At 30.9% G+C, this 27,269-nt stretch overlaps 2 protein-coding genes across 2 annotated transcripts in view; one reads left to right on the top strand and one right to left on the bottom strand.

The window, feature by feature from the left end:
• Positions 1–18,286, bottom strand: part of LOC114328485 (facilitated trehalose transporter Tret1-like) — a 93,740-nt gene extending 75,454 nt beyond the window's left edge. The window contains exon 1 of the mRNA XM_028277342.2: positions 18,036–18,286. Within this exon, the coding sequence (XP_028133143.1) occupies positions 18,036–18,111 (76 nt within the window). The 5' untranslated portion in view covers positions 18,112–18,286. The remainder of the gene's footprint in view (positions 1–18,035) is intronic.
• Positions 1–27,269, top strand: part of LOC114328486 (facilitated trehalose transporter Tret1-like) — a 100,329-nt gene that overhangs the window by 7,021 nt on the left and 66,039 nt on the right. The window lies entirely within an intron of this gene.

The raw sequence follows: 27,269 nt of genomic DNA, 5'->3' as shown, positions 1-27,269 counted from the left end.
CCGGTGTGAAAGAGATGTCATTAAGAGTTGCATGCAAACGTGGACACATTATTTGAGGAACGGCATCATTAGGTTCATCTGTAAAAACCTGAGTGAAAAACAGAGATAAGGCATCAGAGGATCCTTTATTCGAGGAACATAAAGACCCGTCGGCTTTTTGAAGCAATGGTATGGAGACTTTAGATGATAAAGATGTGCGAATGTACCGGAAAATTTTCTTACTATTATCACTTGCAATGATAGATTCTTCAAAATCTTTCCTTAGGTTTAGCAAAGATTGTTTTACTCTATTGGAAAATCTACGGTGAACAAGAAAATCATCAAGGGAACCTGTGCGTTTATAAGATTGCCAAAGCTTCCGTTTATGTCGAATTAAGCGTGTAGCGGCAAGGTTGATCCAAGGTTTTAATTGATTTCTATACAGCTGACGTTCAGTTGTATGAACTGAAATAGTTCTAGTTGTAGTGTCAAGAAAAGTGTCCCACATTGACGACGGATCGATTAAGTTATGAAAAAGGTTATTCCAATTAAGTTGATGTAAAGCGGAATTAACTTTAAAGAAATCTGTAACTGTTATAGTCTTTGTATACATTTTGTTAAGACTTTTCGATAAGTTAAACTTAATGTGGAAAGTTATCACTGCATGATCGGATTTTCCAATTGGAGAAGATATGTCTATCGTTGAAATTAATTGTTCTTCGTTTGTAATTACCAGGTCGACCGTTGATGGTTGATTATTAAGTCTAAATCTAGTAGGTTTTAGTGATAAGTTGCGACAGGTTGGAATTTATAATAAAATTTTTAAATAAATTATGAGAGCTAACACCGTCAGATAACGAAATAGCTGGCCATGAGATATCGGGAAATTTAAAGTCGCCTACGATAACAAGATTGTCAAGAAGTGATATTTCCTCAAGTAATTCAATAAAAAGATTTCAAGGATCATTTTTTATATCATGTCGCTATCATACGCTAAAACCTTGGGGGTGGTTACCACCCCATCTCGGGTGTGGGAATTTTTTTATTACATTTTAACCATGCAATTCGATGGAAAAAGTGATTCTAAGAAAAAAATGTTTTTTACATTTTCTTCGTAAAACTAATATTTTTCGAGTTATTCGCGCTTGAAAATAACAGTTTTTCGACGAAAAAATCGACTTTTTTATAAGGTTGTTTGAGAATACCTCGAAAAATATGAATTTATTAAAAAAACTGTAGATACCAAAATTGTACCTCTTAGTAACACAAACCATATGATTTTCCAGTAATATATTTAAGACCAATACACACCGAGATACGGCATGTTAAAGATTAGCTTTTTTCGTCAAATGAAGAATTTGAAATAGTTAAAGCCAAATAATGGGAAAAATTTGCATTTTTAAAGGAAAACTTAAATAATCTTTTTTCAATTAAACAATTAGACCTTTTAAAAAATAATAATAAAGAGATTCTAGCATGAAAATTAAGCGACGTATAATCAAAAAAATGTCGGTACCTGCTTTTCTCTACGAATAAATCAGTGAGAACAACCCCCTGACTAACTTCCTAATTCAAAATTGGTCTTTACGTTTCTGTAGTTCCTTTTAAATTTATATTATCAATAGACTCAAGGAGTTTGATCTATTTAAATGGCCTAATTTTGGAGAAATTGGAGTTTTAAAAAAATTGATTTTTTCCAATTTGGTGTTTTTTACCTTTTACTTCATAATATCTCCGAAAATACTAAAGATACGAAAAAAATTATAAACCACTAGATTGTAGCTTTTTTAATGACTAAAATTACCCTGTACATAGATTTTCATTACAGTGAACAGTTAGCCAGATATAGCTGTTTAAAACCTCTATTTACCAGCAAACAACCCTTATTTGAGCCCTTTAAACCCGCCCCAATTAAAAACTAAGCGATCTTACAGAATTTAATTTACACAATCTTATATCTCTTTAAAAATCCTACAAAATCATTTTTAAAGAAACTTTTTATCGCCAAAAATATATTGAATATTTTTCGAGGTATTCTCAAAAAACCCTCTAAAAAAGTCGATTTTTTCGTCGATAAACTTTTATTTTCAAGCGCGAATAACTCGAAAAATATTAGTTTTACGAAGAAAATGTAAAATACATTTTTTTCTTAGAATCACCTTTTCATCGAATTACATGGTTAAAATGTAATAAAATATTCCCACCCCCGAGATGGGGTGGCAACTACCCCCAAGGTTTTAGCGTATGATAGCGGCATGATATATAAAATGATCCTTGGACTATTCGCTACCTCCTGTGAAAATTTCAAGTAAATCCATGCTGGTCGAAAGAATTGCGAGCCAAAATGCTTCATTTCCTCAATCGACTATTGGGGCCGACCGACCGGTTCTGTCCCGTCATACAGCTGACCGACTATAATAACTTTTATTTATATTTAATTTAGAATGTGTGTACTGATTTTCAGCCTTAGTAAATGGAAATAATTACTTTCGTAGGAATGCAACTTTGATACCCTCTCAGTAACCCCTGTTCTACGTTTCGCTTGACCGACCGCAGTATGTTTCTCTACACATTCACAGTAATCAACTGTGAAAAATCTAGCTTTAGTAAATTGAAATAGATTTTTCAGCGCTGGCTCTTGGTCTATTACAACTACATATATTTTACTGAAGACCGTTCAAATGCACACGCGCGTTTTAGGTCGTTAAGACGCTCGTTGGCATGTGCACGGTCTCAAGTAAAATGTATGTAGTTGTAATCGCGCGTTAAGCACCTGTCATGAAAACGGGGCCTTGACTCATTCCCCATAATTTCCACGATTTTTGAAAAAACTTACACTTTTTTGTCATGTGTAATTTAAAGTTTTCAGCATGGAATTGGAACTCGAAATTTGTTAAAATTTCAGGAAAACTTTTAGAGAGCTATTCGACAGCAAATATTTCTTGGGAATTTTTTGCCCGGGATTTTTTGTGGGGATATTTTGTCCAAAAAAATTTGTGGGGATTATTTGTCCGGGACTTTTGTGGGGATTTTTTGTACGGGGATTATTTGTCCGGGGATTTTTTGTCCGGGGATTTTTTGTCCAGGGATAATTTGTGGGGATTTTTGTCCGGAATTAAAATAGTAATTGACGCCAATTTTCAAATTTAAATTGACGTGTTTTCAGATTTTTTTTAATCTAAGCTGTCTCTTTCCCAAATAATGAATTTATTCTATGTTGACACATTGTATCACATTGTATTAGCCAGTAAATGCTAACAATGACCCAACATATCAAAATAAATGAAATAGTATATAGAAAACAATACACAAACTAGACAGTTAATATTTAAATAATTGTGAAAATATTCAATTACTACGTTTACATTAATTAACAAGGATATGCACATATTACAATAGTTCAGAATATACAATAAATCATTAATTAGCAGCATGTCACAAAAGCACACCAGAATTTACGCCAATTTAAATCATACTCGTACATTATATTCATATCAAAACATGAAATCATAAACCAGTTTGAGTCATCAGCAGGTGATAAAAATGCTATAAACTGCAGCATTATAATAGTGAAAAAGTCAGTTAAAATATATCAATTAAACGGAAAATATTATCTTAAAATAAGCTGTGTCATAAGAGAAAAAAAATATCTCGATACAAAGAGATTTTATTATTAGTAGAGGATCCGATATAAGGTCGATTTGCACCGATCTGTTTAATGGATAAAAATTATTGGATATGTAATTTAGCATGTTAACAATTACAAAAAACAAGGGTTGCTCGATCTAATCTTGTTTTAACTAGGGTGTCCCGAAAAGATTGCTCATAAATTATACCACAGATTCTCGGGTCAAAAATAGGTTGATTGAACCTCACTTACCTATATACAATAGTGCACACAAAAAAAGTTACAGCCCTTTGAAGTTCCAAATGGAAAATCAATTTTTTTTTATATATATCGTTATTTTTTTCATATTTTTTTTTCATACATTCATATTTTTCATGTATAAAACTCTTAGAGATTTTTCATTGAAAATGGACATGTGGCATTCTTATAGCAGCAGAATCTTAAATAAAAATTTAAGTAAAATTTGTGTACCCCATAAAAATTTTATGGGGGTTTTGTTCCCTTAAACCCCCAAACTTTTGTATACGTTCCGATTTAATTATTATTGTGGCACCATTAGTTAAACACACTGTTTTTAAAACATTTTTGCCTTTTAGGACTTTTTCGATAAGCCAGTGTTTATCGAGATATTTTGAATATTTATAGAATCCACCATATATTTGTATATGGTTAAGTACGAATATAGAGACCTCTTAATAATCTGAAAATGTATTTATAATTCACATTTTTAGGTATATTTTGAAAAAGAAGCCACATCTCGATAAAAGGTAACTTATCAAAAAAAGACTAAGAGGCAAAAAAGTTTTAAAAGCACTGTGTTTAACTAATGGTACCACAATAATAGTTTAATTGGAACGTACACAAACATTTGGGGGGTTTAAAAGAACAAAACTCCCATAAAAATTTTATGTAAATATATTAAAAAAGAAGCCGCATCTCGATAAAATCTCGCTTATCGAAAAAATACTAGGAGACAAAAAAGTTTTAGAAGTATTTTGTTTACCTAACGGTACGAAAATAATAATTTAATTGGAATATACTCAAAATTTTGGGGGGTTTAAGTGATCAAAACCCCCATAAAATTTTTATGGGGTGGACAAATCTCACTATAATTTTGTTTTAAGATGACCCTGCCATAAGAACGATACATGTCCATTTTCAATAAAAAAATCTTTAATAGTTTTCGATATATTGAAAAAAAGCCATTTTCATTTTCTAACTTCAAAGGTCTATAACTTTTTTTATAAGCACATTTGTACTAGGTTCAATTTGTTAGGTTCAATCGTACTATTTTCGACTCCAGAATGTGTGGTATAATTTATGATCAATCTTTTCGGGACACCCTGTAATTAACTCACAATTAAAAAATTACATTTTTTTATGAATTAAAAAAAAATTTCGACCCCGGCAGATTTCAGATTTTTTGGATCATTCTAAACAAAAAAGATCTTTTGTAATTTTTCTCTAAAGTTGATCGGTTTCGAGTTATAAACAATTTAAAATTGAAAAAAGAACGAAAGATGACAATTTTCAAGGCTCAAAATCACAAATAAAAAATATCATTTTTGTAATCGTCAAGTACATAAATTCAAGTTCAAATTTTTTTCTATCAGGTCACGATAAGAATTTTTGCCATGTTTTATTCTAAAACATATTTTTTTAGTTGTTAATGAGGAAGGTTTTTTATGGAGAGATAGGCATTAAAAACTGAAAAACATTGTTTCAGAATGAAATATATCCAAAAAACTTATTAAGAACTGATAGAATAAGGTTTGAATTTGAATTTAGGTACTTCGTAATTTCAAAAATGATATTTTATACTCATGTTTTTGAGCCTTGAAAATTGTAAATTTTCGGTTACTTCACGTTGAAATAATCGATTTGGAATTTGACCAATATGAACCTGTTTTTCATTAGCTACCTACAACTCTGCTTCTACTATACTAAATTTCAATAAGTCATGCATTGCATATAAACAACGATTTTAGTTGTTAAAGGTGTTCAAAATCTATCTACTCGTTCCAAAGTAACAGTATATCATTTGCATCACTTTATCACTTTTTCTCTTTTCTAGAATAATAATTTTTATTGTATAGTATATAAATTATTGTAATCACTGAGTACATAGATAGTGAAAAAATAATCCTATTAATTACATTAACGAATAATTTACGAGAGTTATACATTACGCGATAATAGTAACTGTTATCCAAAAATATTCAAAGCCTGAACCAAATAGCCATCTCGTTCGTTGCTGACGACAACAACATTGCTGTCAACTAATGTTTGCATCTAAATAGTGCATAGCTTAAGCGAATATATTGTAGGTCTAGAGATCTCATAAATGCATCAGTTTATTTTACTTTTTTATAAGCTATATTTTTGCTAACAGTGTTTTTTCGATAATATACATTAGTCTAGGCGCCAAATAGAGGTCACCGTGTCATTTTCAATTCTGATGGACAAACTCAACGGTTTCTTATGGATTTTTGGCTGCTGATTATGAATTTCGAGGGGGGATTTCGATCCGAGTGGTCAAAAAGTTGTTATAAACAATTTAATTGTTCATAAATTGTTTATAATGCTCTGGCTCATAAACTAAAAAAAAATAGAAAAAAATTTTTTAAATAAAATTTGTTCCTTAATAAAAGATGAAGAAATAACCGTTTACTAAACTTAAATCTGATAATCAGATCTCAAGATATTGTAAAATTAGTGCACAATGCAAATTGCAAATTGCAAAATAAGTATTTTTCGAAGCTTTATCGATCGTAACTCGGCTTCTACGCATGCAAATGAGCCTTATAAGGTGTCCTTCTAAAGCTTAATTAAGGGGCTTCCAAACAAAGTTTATTAAATTATTTGATCTTTATTTTTTTAAGTTATACCCGTTTGAAGTTATAATTTTCTCAAAAAAATTGTACATTAATTTGTTTATAAAGGTTTCAAGCAAACTTGAGCTATAAACATTTATACTTTAATTAATAATAATAATAAAACAACTTAAAAGGAATAATTTAAGCTTACGAAAATGTTCGTAAGTTTATTTTTGGCTAAGATGTCGATATTTTAATGGCGCGCTATGAGGCGCAAGATTGGCTCACAGTCAAGTAAGTATGTATTCTTCGACGCTTTATCGATCGTAACTCGGCTTCTACGCAAGCAAATGAGCCAATATGTGATATCCATATAAAAATGGAACGAGTTCTTTTGCAGCATCATCATTGCATTTAAAACGAGCATTTATGATGTGGCGGCATACACACAATTGACTGGCCTTGATGATGCTGCAAAAGAACTAGATCCACTTTATATGGATATCATATAGACAATTAGACTCTGAAGCCTCAAAAAGTTTTAGTTTTACTGCCTACAAGGACAGACTTGTACCACCATGTAACTGTTAAAATAAAAAAATAACTTATGCAGATGTAAAAAAACTGATATTCCCTTTATATCTCTATGCAGATTTGCAGATGCATGAAAAAAAATGTTTGTAAAAATAGTATTAATAAATAATATCAACTTACTTTTTAGTTATACTTCTGAAATATTAGTTTTTAATGTTTTTTTTCTCATTTAGTGCAAAAAATAGAAGACTAAGTAAATAGAATGAAAGGTGATACGAGGTACAGTATGATGATTTAATTATAAGAATTATATGATAAATTTTTATTACGATCTTCAAAAATGAAAAATGAAGATAACGTATAATTTCTATGTATATATATACATAGAAATTATAATTTGCATCGAGAAGTTAGCGCGTGAACCTTTACGCGGTGAGCTGATCTTGCGCCTCATAGCGCGCGCCATTAAAATATCGACATCTTGGCCAAAAATAAACTTATGAACATTTTCATAACGTCAAATTGTTCCTTTTGAGTTTTTCTATCATTATTGTTTATTAAAGTATAAATGTTTATAGCTCAAATTTGCTTGAAACCCCTATAAACAAATGAGTGTCCAATATTTTTATGAAAATTGTAAATTCAAACGGGTATAACTTTAAAACAAATGAAGACCAAGTAATTTAACAAACTTTGTTTGGAAGCCTGTTTATTTAGCTTTAAAACAACTCATTCTAAGACTCATTTGCATGCGCAGAAGCCGAGTTATATCGATAAAGCTTCGAAAAATACTTATTTTGCAATTTGCAATTTGCATTGTGCACTAATTTTACAATATCTTGAGTTTTAATCGTTAGATTTAAGTTTAGTAAACGGTGTTTTCTTGGTTTTTTTATTAAAGAACAAATTTTATTTAAAACATTTTTTTCATCTCTTTTAGTTTATGAGCCATAGAGCCTTATAAACAATTTATAAACAATTAAATTGTTTATAACAATTTTTTGACCACTCGGATCGAAATCCCCCATCGAAATTCGAAATTGGCAGCCAAAAATCCATAAGAAACCGTTGAGTGTGTCCATCAGAATTGAATATGACACGGTGACCCCTCTGGCGCCTAGACTACATACTTTATGCGTTATTTGCCAAAAACCGTCTAAAAACGTGTTTTTTCTTTGTTGAGAAATTAACATATTTTTTCACTCGCAAAGTATTGTGCTATAGAACAAAAATTGCTTAGAATTAGTAAGATTATCCATTTCTGCACTTACTTTAAACATATAATTTTTCATCCCCGAGAAGGGGTGAAACTGGCCCCCAGGGCAAAAGCACACATGGGTACAATATCACTTTTTTATTTAACATGTTAGCTACGTATATGCCAAATGTCATGTCAATTCGAGCGGTTCTTTAAAATTATGAGGTTTTGCAATATTTTACCTTGAGTGAATGGAATATATTATAGTCCGTAACGAAATTTTAGATTTTGATGAATTTGCTTCCATTGACAGTGATATACCTACAGAGAGCCCTAACTTCAATATTACGGACACTGTTGAAAAACTGCGCGATAATGATGAAAAAGACAATTCTGACAATAGTGATGTGGACGAATGTAAAATTCCAAAATCCACTTTATAAAAATATGTGAGAAGCGTGTGCAAAAATGAGGAAAGTGGAAAATTATTTATTTATTGAGCAAAAATAGCGGATTTAAATCATTTTGATGTGTCTCGAATTTTACTCAAGCTAACTGTCTACTTGAGATAAAATCTCGAGATTAGTTTCAAGATGTTGTCCATTTGAGATCACTTGCGGTCCCGAGATCGGTATGGGAGACTCGCTGGTGACTTTAATCTCGAGACCAAGATAATTCGGTGTCGACTAGAGACTAAAACTAAAGAGTCAACACACAGCCCACTGGGTGACTCATCGCGCGTATACATGTTTTCGTTGTTCAAAATGGATTCGCGTCAGTCACTAGCTTTTATAATTGCGCATATAATTGTGCAAAATCGAAAAAAAAGGGAAAAAAAAAGAAGTCTTGAATGAGAAAATGGGTGAATCATTGACTTGACTTGGGAGCCGGTTAAGCTCTCGTGCAAGATTTGCGGTTGGAGGATGCACACCGATTTAAAAATTTTATTTGAATGTCTGCCAAGCGATTTATAGTCCACAGAAATAAGATTTTTCTCATGACACATCCCCCTCCAGGCCGAAACCAAATTTTTTGAGTAGTATGGACATCTATTTTAATAACCTTTATGTTTCCTGCAGCCGATTTTGATGACATACATAGTTATAAACAAATGAAGAACAAAAAACGGTAAATTTTCGCTTTTTTCGTCTATAACCAACAAGTTAAGCATTTTAAACTTTGAGAGTAAGAAACTCATAAATCGTCTAAAATATTTCAATATGGCGTCCGCTGAATATGTCTATCCTTATTGGTTTCTTAGAAAATTGCAAAATAAATCATAAATTTTGAGTTTTTAAAAATATTCATAACTTATGTAAAAATTAGAACCTTCTTATTACACGAATTGCTGAGACTTCTGCTGCTTAAATCATATTTTCAATTTCAAAGCAATTCGTCAAATAGTTTAAAAGTTAGTTAATTTGTTATCCCAAATTCATTTTTTTTCAGAAGTCAGAAAATTATGAGGTTACAGTAAGACTCCTGACAGTTTATGGAAGAACATTTATACTATTAACTTAAAAAAAATGGCAAAAAGTAATTCTAAGCAATGTAAAATTATTTTGCAAAACACGTCGATTTTTTGCTTACTTATAAACAATTAGAATAACTTTTTAACCGTTATCCGTAAAAAACTTATTTTTTCATATTTGAAAAGACTGAAGTCTTATACACATTTAGAAAGAAAAACAATTGTCCTAGGACAATTAGGGACGAAGTTGCCCCCCTTTTTTTAATTCACATGTTTTTTCAAAATAATTTTGCAGTATTTAGAATTATTTTTTGTCATTTTCTTTTAATTAAACTAATAGTATAAATCTTCTTCTTTCATAAACTATCCAAAGTATTAGTGTAACTTCATCATTTTCTGACTTGTAAGGTTGCAAAAAAAAAATTAATTTGGGATATACAAATTAAACACCTTTTAAACTATTTGACCAATTGCTTTGAAATTTAGGGTATGATTTAAGCACCAGAAGTCTCAGCATTCCGTGTAGTAAGAACGTGTAAGTTAATTTTTACATAAGTTATGAATATTTATAAAAACTCAAAATTTATGATTAATTTTGCAATTTTCTAAGCAACCAATAAGGATAGACATATTCAATATTCAGCGAACGCCATATTGAAGTTTTTTATACAATTTATGAGTTTCTCACTCTCAAATTTGTTTAAAATACTTAACTTTTTGGTTATAGACGAAAAAATCGAAAATTTACCGTTTTGTGATCTTCATTTGTTTATAACTATGTATATCATCAAAATCGGCTGCAGGAAACATAATATAGGTTATTAATATAGATATCCACACTACTCAAAAAATTTGGTTTCGGCCTGAAGGGGGATGTGTCACCAACAGGATATTTTTTTCCTTATTTCTCTGAACTATTAGAGTGATTTTAGATTTAAGCAAACATCAGATTTACGAGAATATACATATAAATTGTGTAACTTCTTTTGTATTTCGTTTGCAATCGTAATTAATAAATGTTTTTAAAAACTCGTCATACAAACTCATTATTTCGTGGTTCCAGTATAATTTGTGATTATACAGAAACCGCTTTATGGTCCAGAGGAATACTTTTTATCCCTAAAAAGAAATTAATTGCACAATTTCATCATCGGTCCAATGTTGCGCACTTATTTTTTAACGAGTCAATATTTACTTTTTCACTAAACACTAATTTGAGACTAGTCTCGAGAGCAGCCTCGAGACTGCTCACGAGACTGCACTCACAAATATATATTATGAGTCTTAAAGAACTTTCCGAGACAAGCTGTGAGTTGCTGCCGAGATTGCGCTTGTCAGTGGACATGCGTATTTGTAATCCCAAGATCTAATCTCCAGTCTTCTGTCTATGCCAGAAGAGCTGAGACTAGTCTCAAGTTAGTGTAGTGAAAAAGTAAATATTGACTTGGTAACAAATAAGTGCGCGACATTGGACCGATGATGAAATTTTGCAAGTAATTTCTTTTTAGGAACAAAAAGTATTCTTATGAACCATAACGCGGTTTCTGTATAACCACAAGTTATACTGGAACCGCGATGTTTTATACGGGAACCGCGAGTCTTAATGATGAGTTTTCAATAACATTTCTTAATTATGATTGCAAACGAAATACAAAAGAACTTGCAAAATTATATTTATATTCTCGTAAATCTGATTTTTATCATAGCCCTACCAGCAAATATAAACAAGTATCTTATCTTATCATTTATCCAAGTGCAACACGCTAGGTACAACGGGCCAGGTCCTATTATTATTAGTCCTGTCGCCAGGAGGGGCACAACGGCCTTCTTTATTTAGATGGACTTACCCAAGTTTTTTTCATGTATTTTGACCCGTAGAACACGAATTTTTTGGGTCACAGTTGATCCGGATGTCGATAAGGTTGTTATAAACAAAGAACTTGAGGAATTACATAAAATCGATTTTTTGCAAATAAAACATTTTTTTTGTATTTTTTAGGTCATTCTAAGCCAAAAATAATCCTACAAGTTTTTTCATAGGATGCATAGTTATCGAGATAAACGCGGTTAAACTTTCAAAAAACGAAAAATTACAATTTTTGAACCCGAATAACTTTTGATTAAAAAATAAAATAGCAATTCTGCTGACTGCATTTGAAAACTTAAGTCAAATTTTATCGGTTTTAATTATTTGCTGTGGTAAAAATTTATTTTTTTATTGTTAAACAAAGCTATAAACACATAGTGTGTCCCGTGCCTAATACATGCGTTTACATGCATGTTAGTACGTAGAAATAGTCTCGCTTGCACTTGCACCTACTCTACCTACTCGTTCGATTTTAAATGATAGATCATTGAAAACATCACTCAAGCACTAGGTTTATAGCTTTGTTTAACAATAAAAAATAAATTTTTAGCAGTGCAAATATTCAAAACCGATATAATTTGACTTGAACTTTCAAATGCGGTAAGCAGAATTGCTATTTTATTTTTTAATCAAAAGTTAATCGGGTTCAAAAATTGCAATTTTTCGATTTTTTGAAATAGTCCTGTCGCCAGGGGGGGTACAACGGCCTCCTTAATTCAGATGGACTTACCCAAGTTTTTTATGTATTTTGACCCGTAGAACACGAATTTTTGGGTAACAGTCGATCCGGATGTCGGTAAGATTGTTATAAACGAAGAACTTGAGGATTCACGTAACAGCGATTTTTCGCAAAACAAAACATTTTTTTTGTATTTCCTGGGTCATTCTAAGCAAAAAATGTTTTTACAAGTTTTTTCGTAGGATGCATAGTTTTCGACATAAACGCGGTTAAACTTTCAAAAAATCGAAAAATTGCAATTTTTGAACCCGAATAACTTTTGATTGAAAAATAAAATAGCAATTCTGCTTACTGCATTTGAAAGTTAAAGTCAAATTCTATCGGTTTTGATTACTTTCATTGCCAAAAATCAAGTTTTTATTTGTTAAACAAAGCCATAAACACATAGTGTTTCGCGTGCCCAATGCATGCGTTTTAATGTACGTAATCAACGTAGGTATTGCTGTATGCGCGCCTACTCGTTCGATTTCAAATGAGAAATGCATTGAAAACATCATTCAAACACTATGTGTTTATAGCTTTGTTTAAAAACAAAAAAAATTAATTTTTAGCAATGATAGTAATCAAAACCGATAGAATTTGACTTATCAAATTAACTTATCAAAAGTTATTCGGGTTCAAAAATTGCAATTTTTCGATTTTTTGAAAGTTCAACCGCGTTTATGTCGAAAACTGTGCATCCTACGAAAAAACTTGTCAAAACATTTTTTGCTTAGAATGACCCAAAAAATACAAAAAAATGTTTTGTTTTGCGAAAAATCGCTGTTATGTGATTCCTTAAGTTCTTTGTTTTGTGGTATATTATGAACCCTCTGTATAAATCATAATTTAAATATGATGTTATTAACCTTTAGGGTATTGAACATACATAAAAACAATAGCTTATAGTTTGTATCACATGTTTATTACGAGTGAACTTGAACTATATTTGCTATGGTTCAGATAGATATACAAATAATTATTAGAAGTTAGTATGTAGTAAGGCGAGGCGCTATGAATCATTAATGTTATTGTTTAGATATTGGATATCAGTGAATAAAATATAATGTATAGTAAGACGTGTTTAGTCTTTTTAATTAATTAGAACCAGAAGGCAGTAACAACACACTATTTAATACATGGCTGATCCTGCAGATTAGAGGAGGTCTTCTGAAAGGAGCAGAGATGGCGGCGTGAATCATGAATCATTAATGTTATTGTTTAGATATTGGATACCAGTGAATAAAATATAATGTATAGTAAGACGTGTTTAGTCTTTTTAATTAATTAGAACCAGAAGGCAGTAACAACACACTATTTAATACATGGCTGATCCTGCAGATTAGAGGTGGTCTTCTGAAAGGAGCAGAGATAGTAAGACGTGTTTAGTCTTTTTAATTAATTAGAACCAGAAGGCAGTAACAACACACTATTTAATACAGTTTATAACAATCTTATCGACATCCGGATCGACTGTTACCCAAAAAATTCGTGTTCTACGGGTCAAAATACATAAAAACACTTGGTTAAGTCCATCTGAATTAAGGAGGCCGTTGTACCCCCACTGGCGACAGGACTATATCTCGGCCCAAGAAACAGGTAGGTCTTTTGAAAATGTCAATATGTCTCAAACATCTAACCAAGCTTTATCCTATGTATAAGTAGCGAAATCGATTCAATGGCCAACATTTCCAACCACGAGAAACTGTTTCTAAAATTCGCAAAGAACCCAAATTTCCAAAATAAAATAATTATTATACCTACTAATGGGGTACTTCCTGTTACTCTTCGAGCCGACCTGGGGGTTTTTAAAATGTAACTGGGGTATCATAAAGGACTAAAGGATTATAGTGAGCCGAGGTGGGAATACCCCGTTTGATCTAAAAGCACTCTAAATTGCTTAGCAGACATTTAAATACATTTTTTAAATCGCTGTACATCATCCAACCACAAATCATTTACGAGAGCTTACCCGGCTCCCAAGTCAATTCAATGATCGACCCATTTTCTCATTCAACACTTCTTTTTGAAGTTATACGTCTTTAGGCTCGATTGAGAGTAAAATTTCAGAATTCTGCGCGCATGCGCACACAGACAGTATGGCGTTTAGTTGCTGAATCCTTCAAGTTATGTATAAGGTACATTCCATATCAAATCACTCAGGCAAAAAATTTTGGATCTCCGATTTGGCTGAAAATTGGTATATAGCTTCTGCGGGACGTAAAAATCAGATATTTAAGGTCAAAAAATCTTCTTCTTTTTTTCTCAAAATGTTATTTTATGCGATTTTACAGTGATTTGGTGTTTATTTAAACAAATATGCATTTTATGTCGTAAAGTATCAATGAAAAACATAATATTTTAATAGAAAGGACTCAAAAATGTCATTATATGGCATTATAACAAGTTATTTTGAATCAAAAGAAGTTTTTGATCAAATTTTATAGTGTAAAACACGTTAAAATACCGTTTTTTACATTTTCCTCCATTTCCAAAATACATCATCATCAATTTGGCTGAAAATTTTCCCAGAGATAACCAAAAGATAGGACTTTAAGTGGATAGAAGGATTTCAATTATATTATAATACCAAAAAAGTTACATGCAGTAATATCAGACTCAAAAGTATGTATTAGTCCAGTCGGGATAGCATTTGACCTTGAATGCCGACCTGCCCAAAATTTTATTTTTCTGATCTTTAGGGGAGTCAACAGTAGCCTAAATTTAAAATAACGAATGAATTCCTCCGTTACGTTAGCCGCCATCTTGATTTTAAAGGAGAACCTGGTTTGCTCAATATCTCCGCCATTTTTAACTTTTCGACAAAAATGGTAGGAACTGAAATTGTTCCAAATAAATCGTATTTACAATTATTACAATTTCTTTTTAACAATTTTTGTCGTGAGGTCGATATTTTCGAGTTAATTGTACTTACAGTAGACGCCTATATTTTTGACTATAATATTGCATTGTAACTTTTTTGGTATTGCAATATAATTCAAATCCTTCTCACCACTTAAGGTCCTATGTTTTGTCTATCTGTGGGCAAATTTTCAGCCAAATCGATTATGATGTATTTTGAGAATGGAGAAAAATGTAAAAAACAGTATTTTAACAATTTATACACTATAAAATTTGATCAAAAGCTTGTTTTGAATCAAAGTAACTTGTTATATTGCCATATAATGACATTTTTGAGTCCCTTCTATTAAAATATTATGTTTTATAATGATACTTTACGATAGAAAATGCAAATTTTTAGAAATAAACACCAAATCACTGTAAAATCGCATAAAATAACATTTTGAGAAAAAAAGAAGACGAAGATTTTTTAACCTTAAATATCTTATTTTTACGTCCCGCAGAAGCTATATACCAATTTTCAGACATATCGGAAGTCCAAAATTTTTTTTGCTCCCAAATTGAGTGATTTGAAATGGAATGACCCATAAATATATCAGTGCAAGAAAAGGTGTGAAAAAGAATATATTAGTATTTTTAGTAAATATATTTATTATAATTTTTGTCTTTGGATTTGTCTTCCTCAGGAGTAAGATGAGTATTATTAAATCATTTTATTGTATATTTATTATACTTGTCGATTTGTAACCGTGAATTGTCATTAGGTACGTCCGAACCGATACAGACACAGTCCTCGTAGCGTATTTGGTATAGCATTCGGCCAGAGATCGAGAGGTCTTGAGTTCGAGTCCGGAACAATCCTATACTTTTTTTTAATTTTTTTGAAAGCGCTAAGCACAAAATTAGTTTGATGTTTAAAACAATTAAAACAAACTGTTTAAAGTATATATACTTCAAAAATAAATATATTTATTTTTATGAAATCATATAATAGAAGTATAACTTCTTACGTGCGTATAAAGAACACACACATTCTTTTTTTTTCACCATTTTTTTTCTTTTTTGCATAATTACATGCGCAATTTTAAAAGCTAGTGCCTGACGCGAATCCATTTTGAAGAACGAAAATATGTATACGCGCGATGAGTCACACAGTGGACCATGTGTTAACTCTCTAGTTTTTAGTCTTCACCGACTTATCTTGGTCTCGAGACTAAAGTCACCAGAGAGTTTCCAATGCCGATCTCAAGACCACAAGTGATCTTAAATGGACAACATCTTGAAACTAATCTCGCGATTTTATTTCAAGTAGAGAGTTACCTTAAATTTCTTAAATAAAAACTACAAAATATAAAAAAAGAATGTGTGTGTACTTTGTAGGCACGTAAGAAGTTATACTTCTATTATTATGATTTCAACGAAATTAATATACTTAACATTGTATTTGTATTTTATTTAATATTAAACTAACTTTCTTACCTACCACTTTTAAAATTTTTTTTATTAAAACAATACCAAAAATAAAAAAAAAGAATATGAATTGTCCGGGATTTGAACCCGGGACCTCTCGATTTTCGGTCACACGCTCTACCACTACCCTATGCCCCTTTTGCTTTGACAGGTTACAAGGTTTCTCATACATACTGACAAATTTAATAGACCAAAAGTGAAGTATACAAAAATACTTTAAATATACTTACTATTATTATAAAATATCTTATTCCCGAGGAAGGCAAATCCAAAGACACAAAAATTATAATAAATAATACATTTACTAAAAACACTAATATATCCTTTTAATGACTTATTTGCGCTGACAGCGCTAATACATACATATCTTGAAAGATTAGCAACGAACGACATACTGCCTGTGTGCGCATGCGCCCGGCATTATAAAATTTCACTCTCGATCGTAAAGAAGTATAACTTCAAAAAACAAAAGTTGATACCTACTTTAAAAAAGCTAATCATCTGTTTTTTTTAGTAGGTATGTCTATATTTTATGTTTTGTATTAGTATACTAAAGCAGTTTTAGTACATAGTTTCTTGTTTATGTCTAGAATTATATTTACTTTAATTAATAAAATAAACAAAGTTCCAAGTATCTTTTATGTCATTTGTGGACTGACAGATCTGACAATACGGACCACCTTTATATAACAGTCAATAGTTCTTTCATTTTTAGGGGCCCTTATTGATAGGTTTTACTGTAGTATAAAATACATTTATCTTTCATACTCTATCTCATTATAGATTGCAGTGCGTGAAGTAACAATGTATTTTAAATAGGATTTACTTTTTCGCACTGTTTTTGGCACACTTTCATATAATCAAATATCCTTAACTTTCGCGTTGTCATGGAGATGACAGGTGAGCAATAAATTACAACAAAAGTTTTGACAGTTTTGTGATCTGAAAGAAGTTAGAATTTTTAAATGTCAAAGTTCTAAAAATTGTAGAATAGAAATGAATTCCAATGACGAAGAGTTACCGTCTTTTTATTAGTTTATTGTTGATAAAATATTGTATGAAACTGTGCTTGAAGTACTTTTACGAACTTACGCGAAGTATAGCACTCGCTCAGCTGTCGCTTTTGCTCTAAATACCGCATTCGTTCGCAAAAAGCATACTTCACGAACTGTTTCATAAATAACTATTCCATGTGATAAACAAATCTTTATTTAACATACATAATCATGATTAAGCACACATCTACAGTTTTTAATTTTTGGTAAAAAAGGATATTTTTCACCTCTTAAAAACAAAAACCACACATTTTAATCATATAATTTTTGAAGAGTAATTTGAGCTTACCTTACTTGCAAAATTTCATCAAAATCGGTGCAGTTTTTTATAATTCTGAGTTTTTACAATATTTCACCGTGAAAGAATGAACCAAAAAGTTTTTAAAGATAAGTTAAGACTCAATAAAATAAAAAAAGCAGTAAAATAAAGTACAAACCTGAGAGAGCAGCGAACACTTGAGGTAAGAAATCTTTAATACTTGGCACACTTCCCTTTTCACCTGTTACCGTCATTCTACTATGAAAATATCAGACTTTAGAAATCATAAATCCTTTGTCACTTTCTGGAGATCTTTGTTGAACTAATAATAATTTTAGACCGTGTGACAATCGCGAATTATAAATGCTTCACGATTCATTCTAAACACACTCCGAACAAACCGATTCCGGATAAAACAATGGGGAAAATGCCAGCTGCATTATAATAATATGTACTCTATTAACTTATGTATAAAGTAACCATATAGCGTATTGCACATTACGTATATTCCGCAAATAATATCGATAAAGCAAATTTTAAAATTTCCAAGTTTTTTCCTAATTCAAGGTCTGCGACAAATTTCATCTGTGACAGGTCTGTGATCAGATTTACCTAAATAAATTACAAACTGCTTTGTACGATAAAAAAGATTTTTGGACTTTATGTAATAGACCAGAAGGTATAAGGGTACTGATTATACAGGGTGTAACGAAAATACAGGTCATAAATTAAATCACATATTCTCAGACCAAAAATAGTTCGAATGAACCTAATTTAGCTTAGTACAAATATGCACATAAAAAAAGTTACAGCCCTTTGAAGTTAGAAAATGAAAATCGATTTGTTCGAATATATCGAAAACTATTAGAGATTTTTATTGACAATAGACATGTGGCATTCTTATAGCAGGAACATCTTAAAAAAGAATTATAGTGAGATTTGTGCACCCCATAAAAATTTTATGAGGGTTTTGTTCCCTTAAACCCACCCAAAATTTTGTGTACGTTCCAATTAAATTATTATAGTGATACCATTAGTTAAATTCAATATTTATAAAACTTTTTTGCCTCTTAGTATTTTTTCGGTAAGGCAGTTTTTATCGAGTTGCGGCTTCTTTTTTAATATGTTTACATAAAAAATTTATGGGGGTTTTGTTCCTTTAAACCCCCCAAATTTTTGTGTATGTTCTAATTAAACTTTTACTGCGATATCATTAGTTAAACACAGTGTTTTTAAAACTTTTTGCCTCTTTGTATTTTTTCGAGAAGGTACTTTTTATCGAGATATTGCTTCTTTTTTAATATGGTTCAAAATATACCTAAAAATGTAAATCATAAATGAATTTTCATATTATTACCAAGTCTCCATAATCGTACTTAGCCATATACAAATATGTGGTGGATTTGACAAGTATTCAAAATATCTCGATAAAAACTGACTTTTCGAAAAAGTACTAAGACACAAAAAAGTTTTTAAAATATTGTGTTTAACTGATGGTACTACAATAATAATTAAATTGGAACGTACACAAAAGTTTGGGGGGTTTATAAGAACAAAACCCCCATAAAATTTTTATGGAGTGTCCAAATTTCACTATAATTTTTTCTAAAGATACTACTACCATAAGAATGCCACATGTATGTTTTCAATAAAAGATCTCTAATAGTTTTAGATATATTGGAAAAAATCAATTTTCATTTTGTAATTTCAAAGGGCTGTAACTTTTTTTATGTGCACATTTGTACTAAGGTAATTTAGGTTCAATCGAACTATTTTTGGTCCCAGAATATGTGATTAAATTTATGACCTGTATTTTTGTTACACCCTGTATATATAATAGACCAGGGCGAATCTGTGAAAAAAGGTCTATTTTTGGATGTGCGAGGTGGCATTCAGATTTTTGCAGATAAAGTTTGGTAACAATTTCAACAATAATAATTGACTTTGCTCCTTCTCAAATATGCCCGGACCATTAATAAAAAAATTAAAGTATTTTGAAAATTTTTAAAAACATCGATTTTTTTCTACTTTCTTTGCTTATAACTTTAAAACGATTCATTTTGGAACAAAGTCGTAGGGAAATAAAATAAAGATAATTGAATTTTTTATGATAAACGACTGATTAAAAATGTCTTAAATTATTACCCTTTTTGCAAAATAGCAATAAATACAAAATAAGGGGGCAAAATAAGTTTGTTTTTATTCAATGTTTTTCAACCACTTTGGTTGCACTTAGAACTTTCGTAATTCGCTTAGAAAATTCTACCTAGATTTTGCAGAATAATTTTGCAATCTCATTTTTTTTAAAAAGTTCAAATTTTTTAAAAACTTTCTGAAGAAAAAAGTAGACCATTTAGAAATTTGATAATTATTTTACATATTAAGAAGTTCTCTACCTATCTAATACACTTTACAGAATTAAAATCGGATTATTTAAGTGGCCTCAGCACTGTTTTAAAGTTATAAAAAATTTTTTGGCTTAGTGAGAACCTTTGAGTTGGCATAAATTCATTTTCTCGAGAATAGGCGTCTCTGGAGATAAATCCGGAAACAGGTCGATTTTTATTTTTAAATTCAAATTTTTTGGTATATATATCATACTAGTGAGGTTATCCATCTGGGCGTGATGACGTAATGGATGATTTTTTTAAAAGAGAATAATAGGTGCCGTGTGATAGCTCAATCGAAAGGCTATTTAATTTTGTATTCACTAATATAAACATTAACATAACTATTTATACAGGGTTTAAATTAAAAAATTTTTTTAATTAAATTGGTTCCAATATTTAGATTACGTCATCACACCCAGATGGATGACGTCACTAGTATGATATTTATGCCAAAAAATTATAATTTAAAAATAAAAATCGATCTGTTTCGGGATTTATCTCCAGAGTCTCCCATTCTCAAGATAACGAATTTATTCCAACTCAAACGTCCTCACTGTATTTGATTATAAGCCAAAATATTGTTTATAATTTTAAAACCGTGCTGAGGCCGCTTAAATAATCCGATTTTAATTCTGTAAAGTGTATTAGGTAGGTAGAGAACCTCTTTATATGCAAAAAAAATAGCAAACTTCTAAATGGTGTACTTTTTGTTCAGAAAGTTTTTAAACAATTTGAACTTTTTTATAAAAGTTTAGATTGCAAAATTATTATGCAAAATCTATTAGGTCGATTTTAATGAAATTTGGTGGACGGTTTAAGTAGGTATGCTGTAAGAATTTTCTAAGTCAATTATGAAGGTTCTAAGTGCAAGCAAAGTGATTGAAAAACATTGAATAAGAACAGTCTTTTTTGCCCCCTTATTTTCTATTTATTGCTATTTTGCAGGAAGGGTAATAAATTAAGACATTTTAAACCAGTCGTATATTATACAAAATTCAATTATCTTTATTTTCTTTCGGTACGACTTTGTTCCAAAATGAATCGTTTATATGCAATGAAAGTAGAGAAAATCGATATTTTTCGAAATTTTTAAATATTTAAATTTTTTTATTACTTAATGTTCCGGGCATAATTGAGAAGGAGCATAAGTCAATTATAATTATTGAATTTGTCACCTAACTTTATCTGCAAAATTCCGAATGTCACCTCTCACATCCACCTCAAAACAGATCCGTCCTGGTCTATAAACAATAAATAAAAATCTGTTGATTTGTCAAATACCTACACTGAAAAAATAGACAAGGCAAAAACGGCGGGTTCGTGAGAAAAAATATTCCCATGATATTTTTTTCATAATCGCATTCATGAGACATCCCAGAATAAGATTCAAGAAGTCGCCCAAGTGAAAAGTGGTCCAAATTTTTTTTAACAATTTTTTTTTTCAAATTGCAAAAATCAATATTCTTGTTCGTACAAATTTTTGTTAGGTTTTTTGGACCCTTCTGGATAAAAAAGGTCTCTTGTAATTTTTCTCTAAAGTTGATCGTTTTCGAGTTATAAACAATTTAAAATTGAAAAAAAATGGCGATTTTCAAGGCTTAATAAATTGGTTAAAAGTTATTATCATGAAAGTCAGAAAGTGACTAAATCAAAGCTTAAAGCCCCACCTACAAGATCCTGAAGAAACTTTTGTCATTATTTTATTACTAAGTTGTTTTTTTTTAAGTCACAATAATGAGCGCCTCCACGTATTAGGCGGCCGTCTATGGTGAGTGCGAGAGAGATGCCATTCCGGCAATACAATGGGGCATCTTACTCTCACTCACATTTACAGCCGCGTCAATACGATCTTACGGCTTATTGTTAATAATTAAAAATAACAGCTTAGTAAAAAAGTTAAGTTAGTAGTTAAGTTTCTTCAGGATCATGTAGGGGGCTTTAAACTTTGATTTAGTCACTTTCTGACTTTCATAATAATAATTTTTAAACGGGTTATTAAGTCTTAAAAATTGCTTATAACTCAAAAACCATCAAATCTAGAGAAAAATTACAAGAGAAATTTTTTGTACAGAATGGTCTAGAAAACCTAAAAAAAATTTTTCCGAAGCAAAAATAATAATTTTTGCAATTTGATTTAAAAAATTCTTCTTCTTCTTCTTCTTCTTTTTGTATAGACATGACTCTGTCTGTTTTTTCAATGTGCCTCTAGTAAGTTGTCCTTCCATGGTTTTCGTGGTCTTCCCACTGATCGTCTTCCTATTGAGGAACCGTCTCTCGCTGTCCTGACTACCGTATTTGTTGTCATTCGGCTTATGTGGTCATTCCATTCTATTCTTCTGTTTCTTACCCAGTTATTAATGTTATCCACCTTGCATCTCCGTCGTATATTTGTACTTCTAGCTCTGTCCCATAGAGTCTTACCATCGATTTTTCGAAGGGTTTTCATCTCCGCTGTTTCGAGCAATCTTTTTGTCCTCTCTGTGTCGGGTCGTGTTTGTGCCGCGTATGTCATTATTGGTCTGATGACTGTTTTGTAAATTCTGCCTTTCATTTCTTTTCCGATATTTGTATTTCTCCATATTGTGTCATTCAGGCAACCTGCGGCTATGATTGCTCTATTCATTTGATCTTTCGCTTCTCTTTCGAGTCTTCCGTAGCTAGATAGTGTGATGCCTAGATATTTAAACTCCATCACGTGTTCTATTATCTGACCTTCCAGCTCCAATTTACATCTTATTGGATCTGCTGTTATAACCATGCATATTGTGTTAAAAAAAAATTGTTAAAAAAAATTTGGACCACTTTTCGCGTGGGCGACTTCTTGAACCTTATTCTGGGGTGTCTCACGAACGTGATTATACAAAAAAATCTCATGGGAATATTTTTTCTAACGAACCCGCCGTTTTCGACTTGTCTAACCTGCGTACAAAGTACACACACACATTCCTTTTTTTTTTTCATTTTTCACTAAGTATTATTAAGAATAAAATTGAAAATATCTTTTAATGTAATCACATTGTGCTGTAATAGTTTAAGTTAAAAAGGTGAACTCTAATGTATGTCAAGTCCGCAAATAAACATTGCATTACATTATCAATTAACTAAGACGTCTCAAATTAATTAAGATGATACAGCTGTAAGTGTATACAGTGCTAGTCAAAAGTCCGTACCCCCCCTCGTATCTTTTGAACGGTTACACCTATAATAGTGAAATTTGGAGGAAGAAAATAAACGGACGTAAGCTTCTTAACTAGTCATGACAGGTGACGTAATAGTGACAGATGACGTTACAGAGCCACTGTGACCGATAATTTTAAATGGGACCTTATGGCAAGTGATACCTCGTTTGAAAGGTATTGAAAATACCTATTCAGTCATACTAATTTTGTTTGAGTTTAAGCTAATTTTGATGAACAAATGAAATAAATATAAGATTGTAGTTTCGCATTTAATTAATAAAAATTCAAAATTCCGCCTATGATTACTTGTCAAACAGGTTGACGTTGACGTAAAAACTACTAGAGAATTAAAAAACGTCAACTTTTTTGCCAAAAAATTCATAGGCGGACATTTGAATTTTTATTAAATTAATTCGAAACTACAATATTATATTTATTTAATTTATTCACCAAAATCAAAATCAACCTAAACTCAAAAAAATTAGTATGACTGAATAGGTATTCTAAATACCTTTCAAACGAGGTATCACTTACCATAAGGTCCTATTTAAAATTATCGGTCACAGTGGCTCTGTAACGTCATCTGTCACTATTACGTCACCTGTCATAACTAGTTAAGAAGCTTACGTCCGTTTATTTCCTTCCTCCAAATTTCACTATTATAGGTATAACCGTTCAAAAGATACGAGGGGGGGTACGGACTTTTGACTAGCACTGTATGTTTGGTTCATTGGTTCCATTACTCAAAATTAGTTAGCTGTATTAGGGATATAAACAATTTAAATATTAAATGGTGTGTTTTAGTGGAGTCACTGAAGGTTTTCACTTCCGATTTCGTTGAACCTTCATCGATTTTCATGAAAATTGGTGAGTAGTTAGAAGATACTTTAAGGAACAAAGGTGACATGATGCCAACTTGCGCTTTTACCCTGGCGGTGGATGTCACCCCTTCTCGGGGGTGAAATTATTTTTATTAAAAATATTACCAGAAATCGATAGAGTGGCAAGAGTGGTAAAAAACTAAACAAATGTTATTTCAAAGTGAGTTATGGGTAATTGAATGTATATTTTTTTCGACGAGTACTCAAATCTAAGTATTCAAGCTTACCTAACGGGAAAACGATGCATTTTATAGAATATACTTGTTAAGGACTGGTCAAAGTACTTTGGAATACCTATCAAATGAGCTCAAGTAGAAGTTAATAGCATCAAAATTAAGCAAGGTATGATGAAAATGAGAGAACCCTTTCGATTCTTTTAGGAAAAAGCGAAAAATAAAACATACGCCATTTCCACAAAAATTAAAATTTGTAGTAATCCTCACAAGAATTTCTTTAAGTTAACCCTTAAGTACTAACACACCGTCTCTCAGACGGCATCGTTTGTTGAAAGTGGGATATTTCCATTCCTAGAAAAATTTGAAGGTCATCCGTTTATGACTTTTCAAGTTATGTTGTTATTTACTAGTATTGAATTCGGCAATTTGCTGCAGGTTGTTATTCGAAAGATATTTAGACTCAAAGTGTGATTTCCGTCTAATAGACGGGGTGTTAGTGTTTGTGCCCAGTTCGTCATTAAACATAATGTGCCCCAGTTCGTCAAAAAGTTCAAATAAGGGGATACATACTATGAGGAAACTCTTTTGAAATGACTTGATGAGGTAGAAGACGACGTAAGCGAAGTGGGATCAATTTGTGATGAAAATGTTGCCACTGACTACCATTGCTACACTGTACAAATTTTAGTGCCTGTCAGTTTTTTTTGTTTTAATATTTTTTAAATTTTTTTTTATTTTCATGTTTATTACTCTTTGTTTAACTCGATTATAAATTTTTATCAAGATTCTTTAATTTGTTTCATTTTTATCACACTTTTTTTCAGGAATAAAAAGTCGCACAGGCAATCCTTCCATTCTTGTTATAATGTTTTGTATTTTAATAAATACAGAAAATTTAGATCAATTACTGTGTTTTTTAGATAAGTAATACTTTCAGTAAGTCATCGAAATATTTTTTTGCATTATAATATTTAACAAAAGAAAAATAACCAGTAAAATGTGAAACCCGTCTGTCAGGCGGTTAGTTAGTGTTTGCGCCATTGATTTAAGATGTTAGTACTTAAGGGTTAACATAGTTAATGATTTCAACAGTTTTGACCGGTTTAGGATGCATATTTTTGAAAAAAAAAATAATTTAAAAAAATCAGAATTTTTAAATTTATCGTTCTTTTCATTTTCTTTTGATAATAACTCCAAAAATACTCAATATATGTAAAAAATTATATATAACTAAATTTTAGTTTTTTCTGTTCCAAGTACTTTTCTGATTTTGCTATTTCCGTAGATTAAAAAATAACCGAGATAGAAACGTTTAAAATTTCAATTTTGCTGCGAAAACCATGAAACCGGGGCCATTTAACCTTTTATTTTTAAAAAACTAAGAGGTTCAAAAGACTAATTTCGACGTTTTTTAATAGCTCTTGGAATCAACTTTTCATTAGTTTTTAGGTAACTCCGTTAATATGAATTAACGGAGTTATTTACAAAAAAAAATAATATTTTTTGGAAAAATTTTTAAAAGATACATTTTGAAACATTTTTGGTGCATAAATTAATTGGGTTCCTCAATTTTCCCTCCCCGTAGATTCGCCATTGGCCAGAGGGCATCTTTAACTTCGGTTTAATCGGGAACCTGGATCTTCGTGAATAATGTTTGCAAGTCACGAAGCTTAATAGAGATTGTATATTATAGGAGGAGGAGGATCTTGATCCTGTGGGTTTAAGATATTTTATTTCTTGGTAGAAGTTCCAGGTTATTTTAATCTTGTTGGATAAAAATTCTATATCACACACACGCACACACTTGTTTTATTTAAAAATGGAAAAACAAAAATAAACCGCTTAATTAAAGAGCCATTAGGTACAATTTAGTCATTACGGAAATTTTAATTAAAGTATTAACATAATTAATTATGTTATCTTTAATTATTAACATTAATACGTATAAGTAAACTTAATGCCGAGCAACAATATAAACAGTTTTATGTATTAAAGATTGCATATATTCAAGTAGGTACATGTTATAAATATCTAATTATTTTGAGATAAAAATTGCCGCCGTATGATAAGAAAAGTGTCAAGGTACTCCTTTAATCAACATTTATAGTCGAGGAAATGAAACTGAAAAAATGGCAAAACCTCGCCATATTTTCGTCCAGCATCAATTTGTACAAAAATTTGGGATTAGGCTCATTTCACCCTCTAGTTCATTTTCTATATTAAGCCGTTGTACGCTTTTGGTTTTTTAAGGGTGAAAACTACCCCTAATTGTAAAAAATTATAAAATAACATTTTAAACTTTAATATTGTCAGCATTTCATTCTTATTAGTAGGGAGCTGATTTTATGCTAATAGCATATTGCATGCATATTTCGCATATTAGAGAACTTTACTAAATTTTGCATATATTTATAGAAACATGCATATGTCCTGCCTATTTAAAAACATTTAAGTCCAAAAAAAAATTTAAAATTTTTTTTTAATTCGACACAAAATATTTCGCCCACAGGCTGTCCTATCTATTAATTCGAAAACTACCTGAAGGGAGACGGCTCATTCACTGCCTTTTCATTTTTTCTTAGAAAATACTCGAGCTTTACAAAAAGTTTTTTTTTTACTTATAGTGCTTATAGTAAGTACGCCGTTATAAAATGATTGTAGGATGTTAAAATGGTGCAGGATGGTTTACCGGGAAATCCGAATTTTATTTACTTTTATTATTTTTAGTATAATTTGTATCCCAATTTAGTGGGTACCTATAATTCTGGTGATTCTTTTAAATCCCC

This window comes from Diabrotica virgifera, chromosome 2 (assembly GCF_917563875.1).
Source record: "Diabrotica virgifera virgifera chromosome 2, PGI_DIABVI_V3a".
Lineage (NCBI taxonomy): Eukaryota > Metazoa > Arthropoda > Insecta > Coleoptera > Chrysomelidae > Diabrotica > Diabrotica virgifera.
The sequence above is the reverse complement of the archived record's forward strand: the minus strand, read 5'-3'. Positions and strand labels throughout refer to the sequence as shown.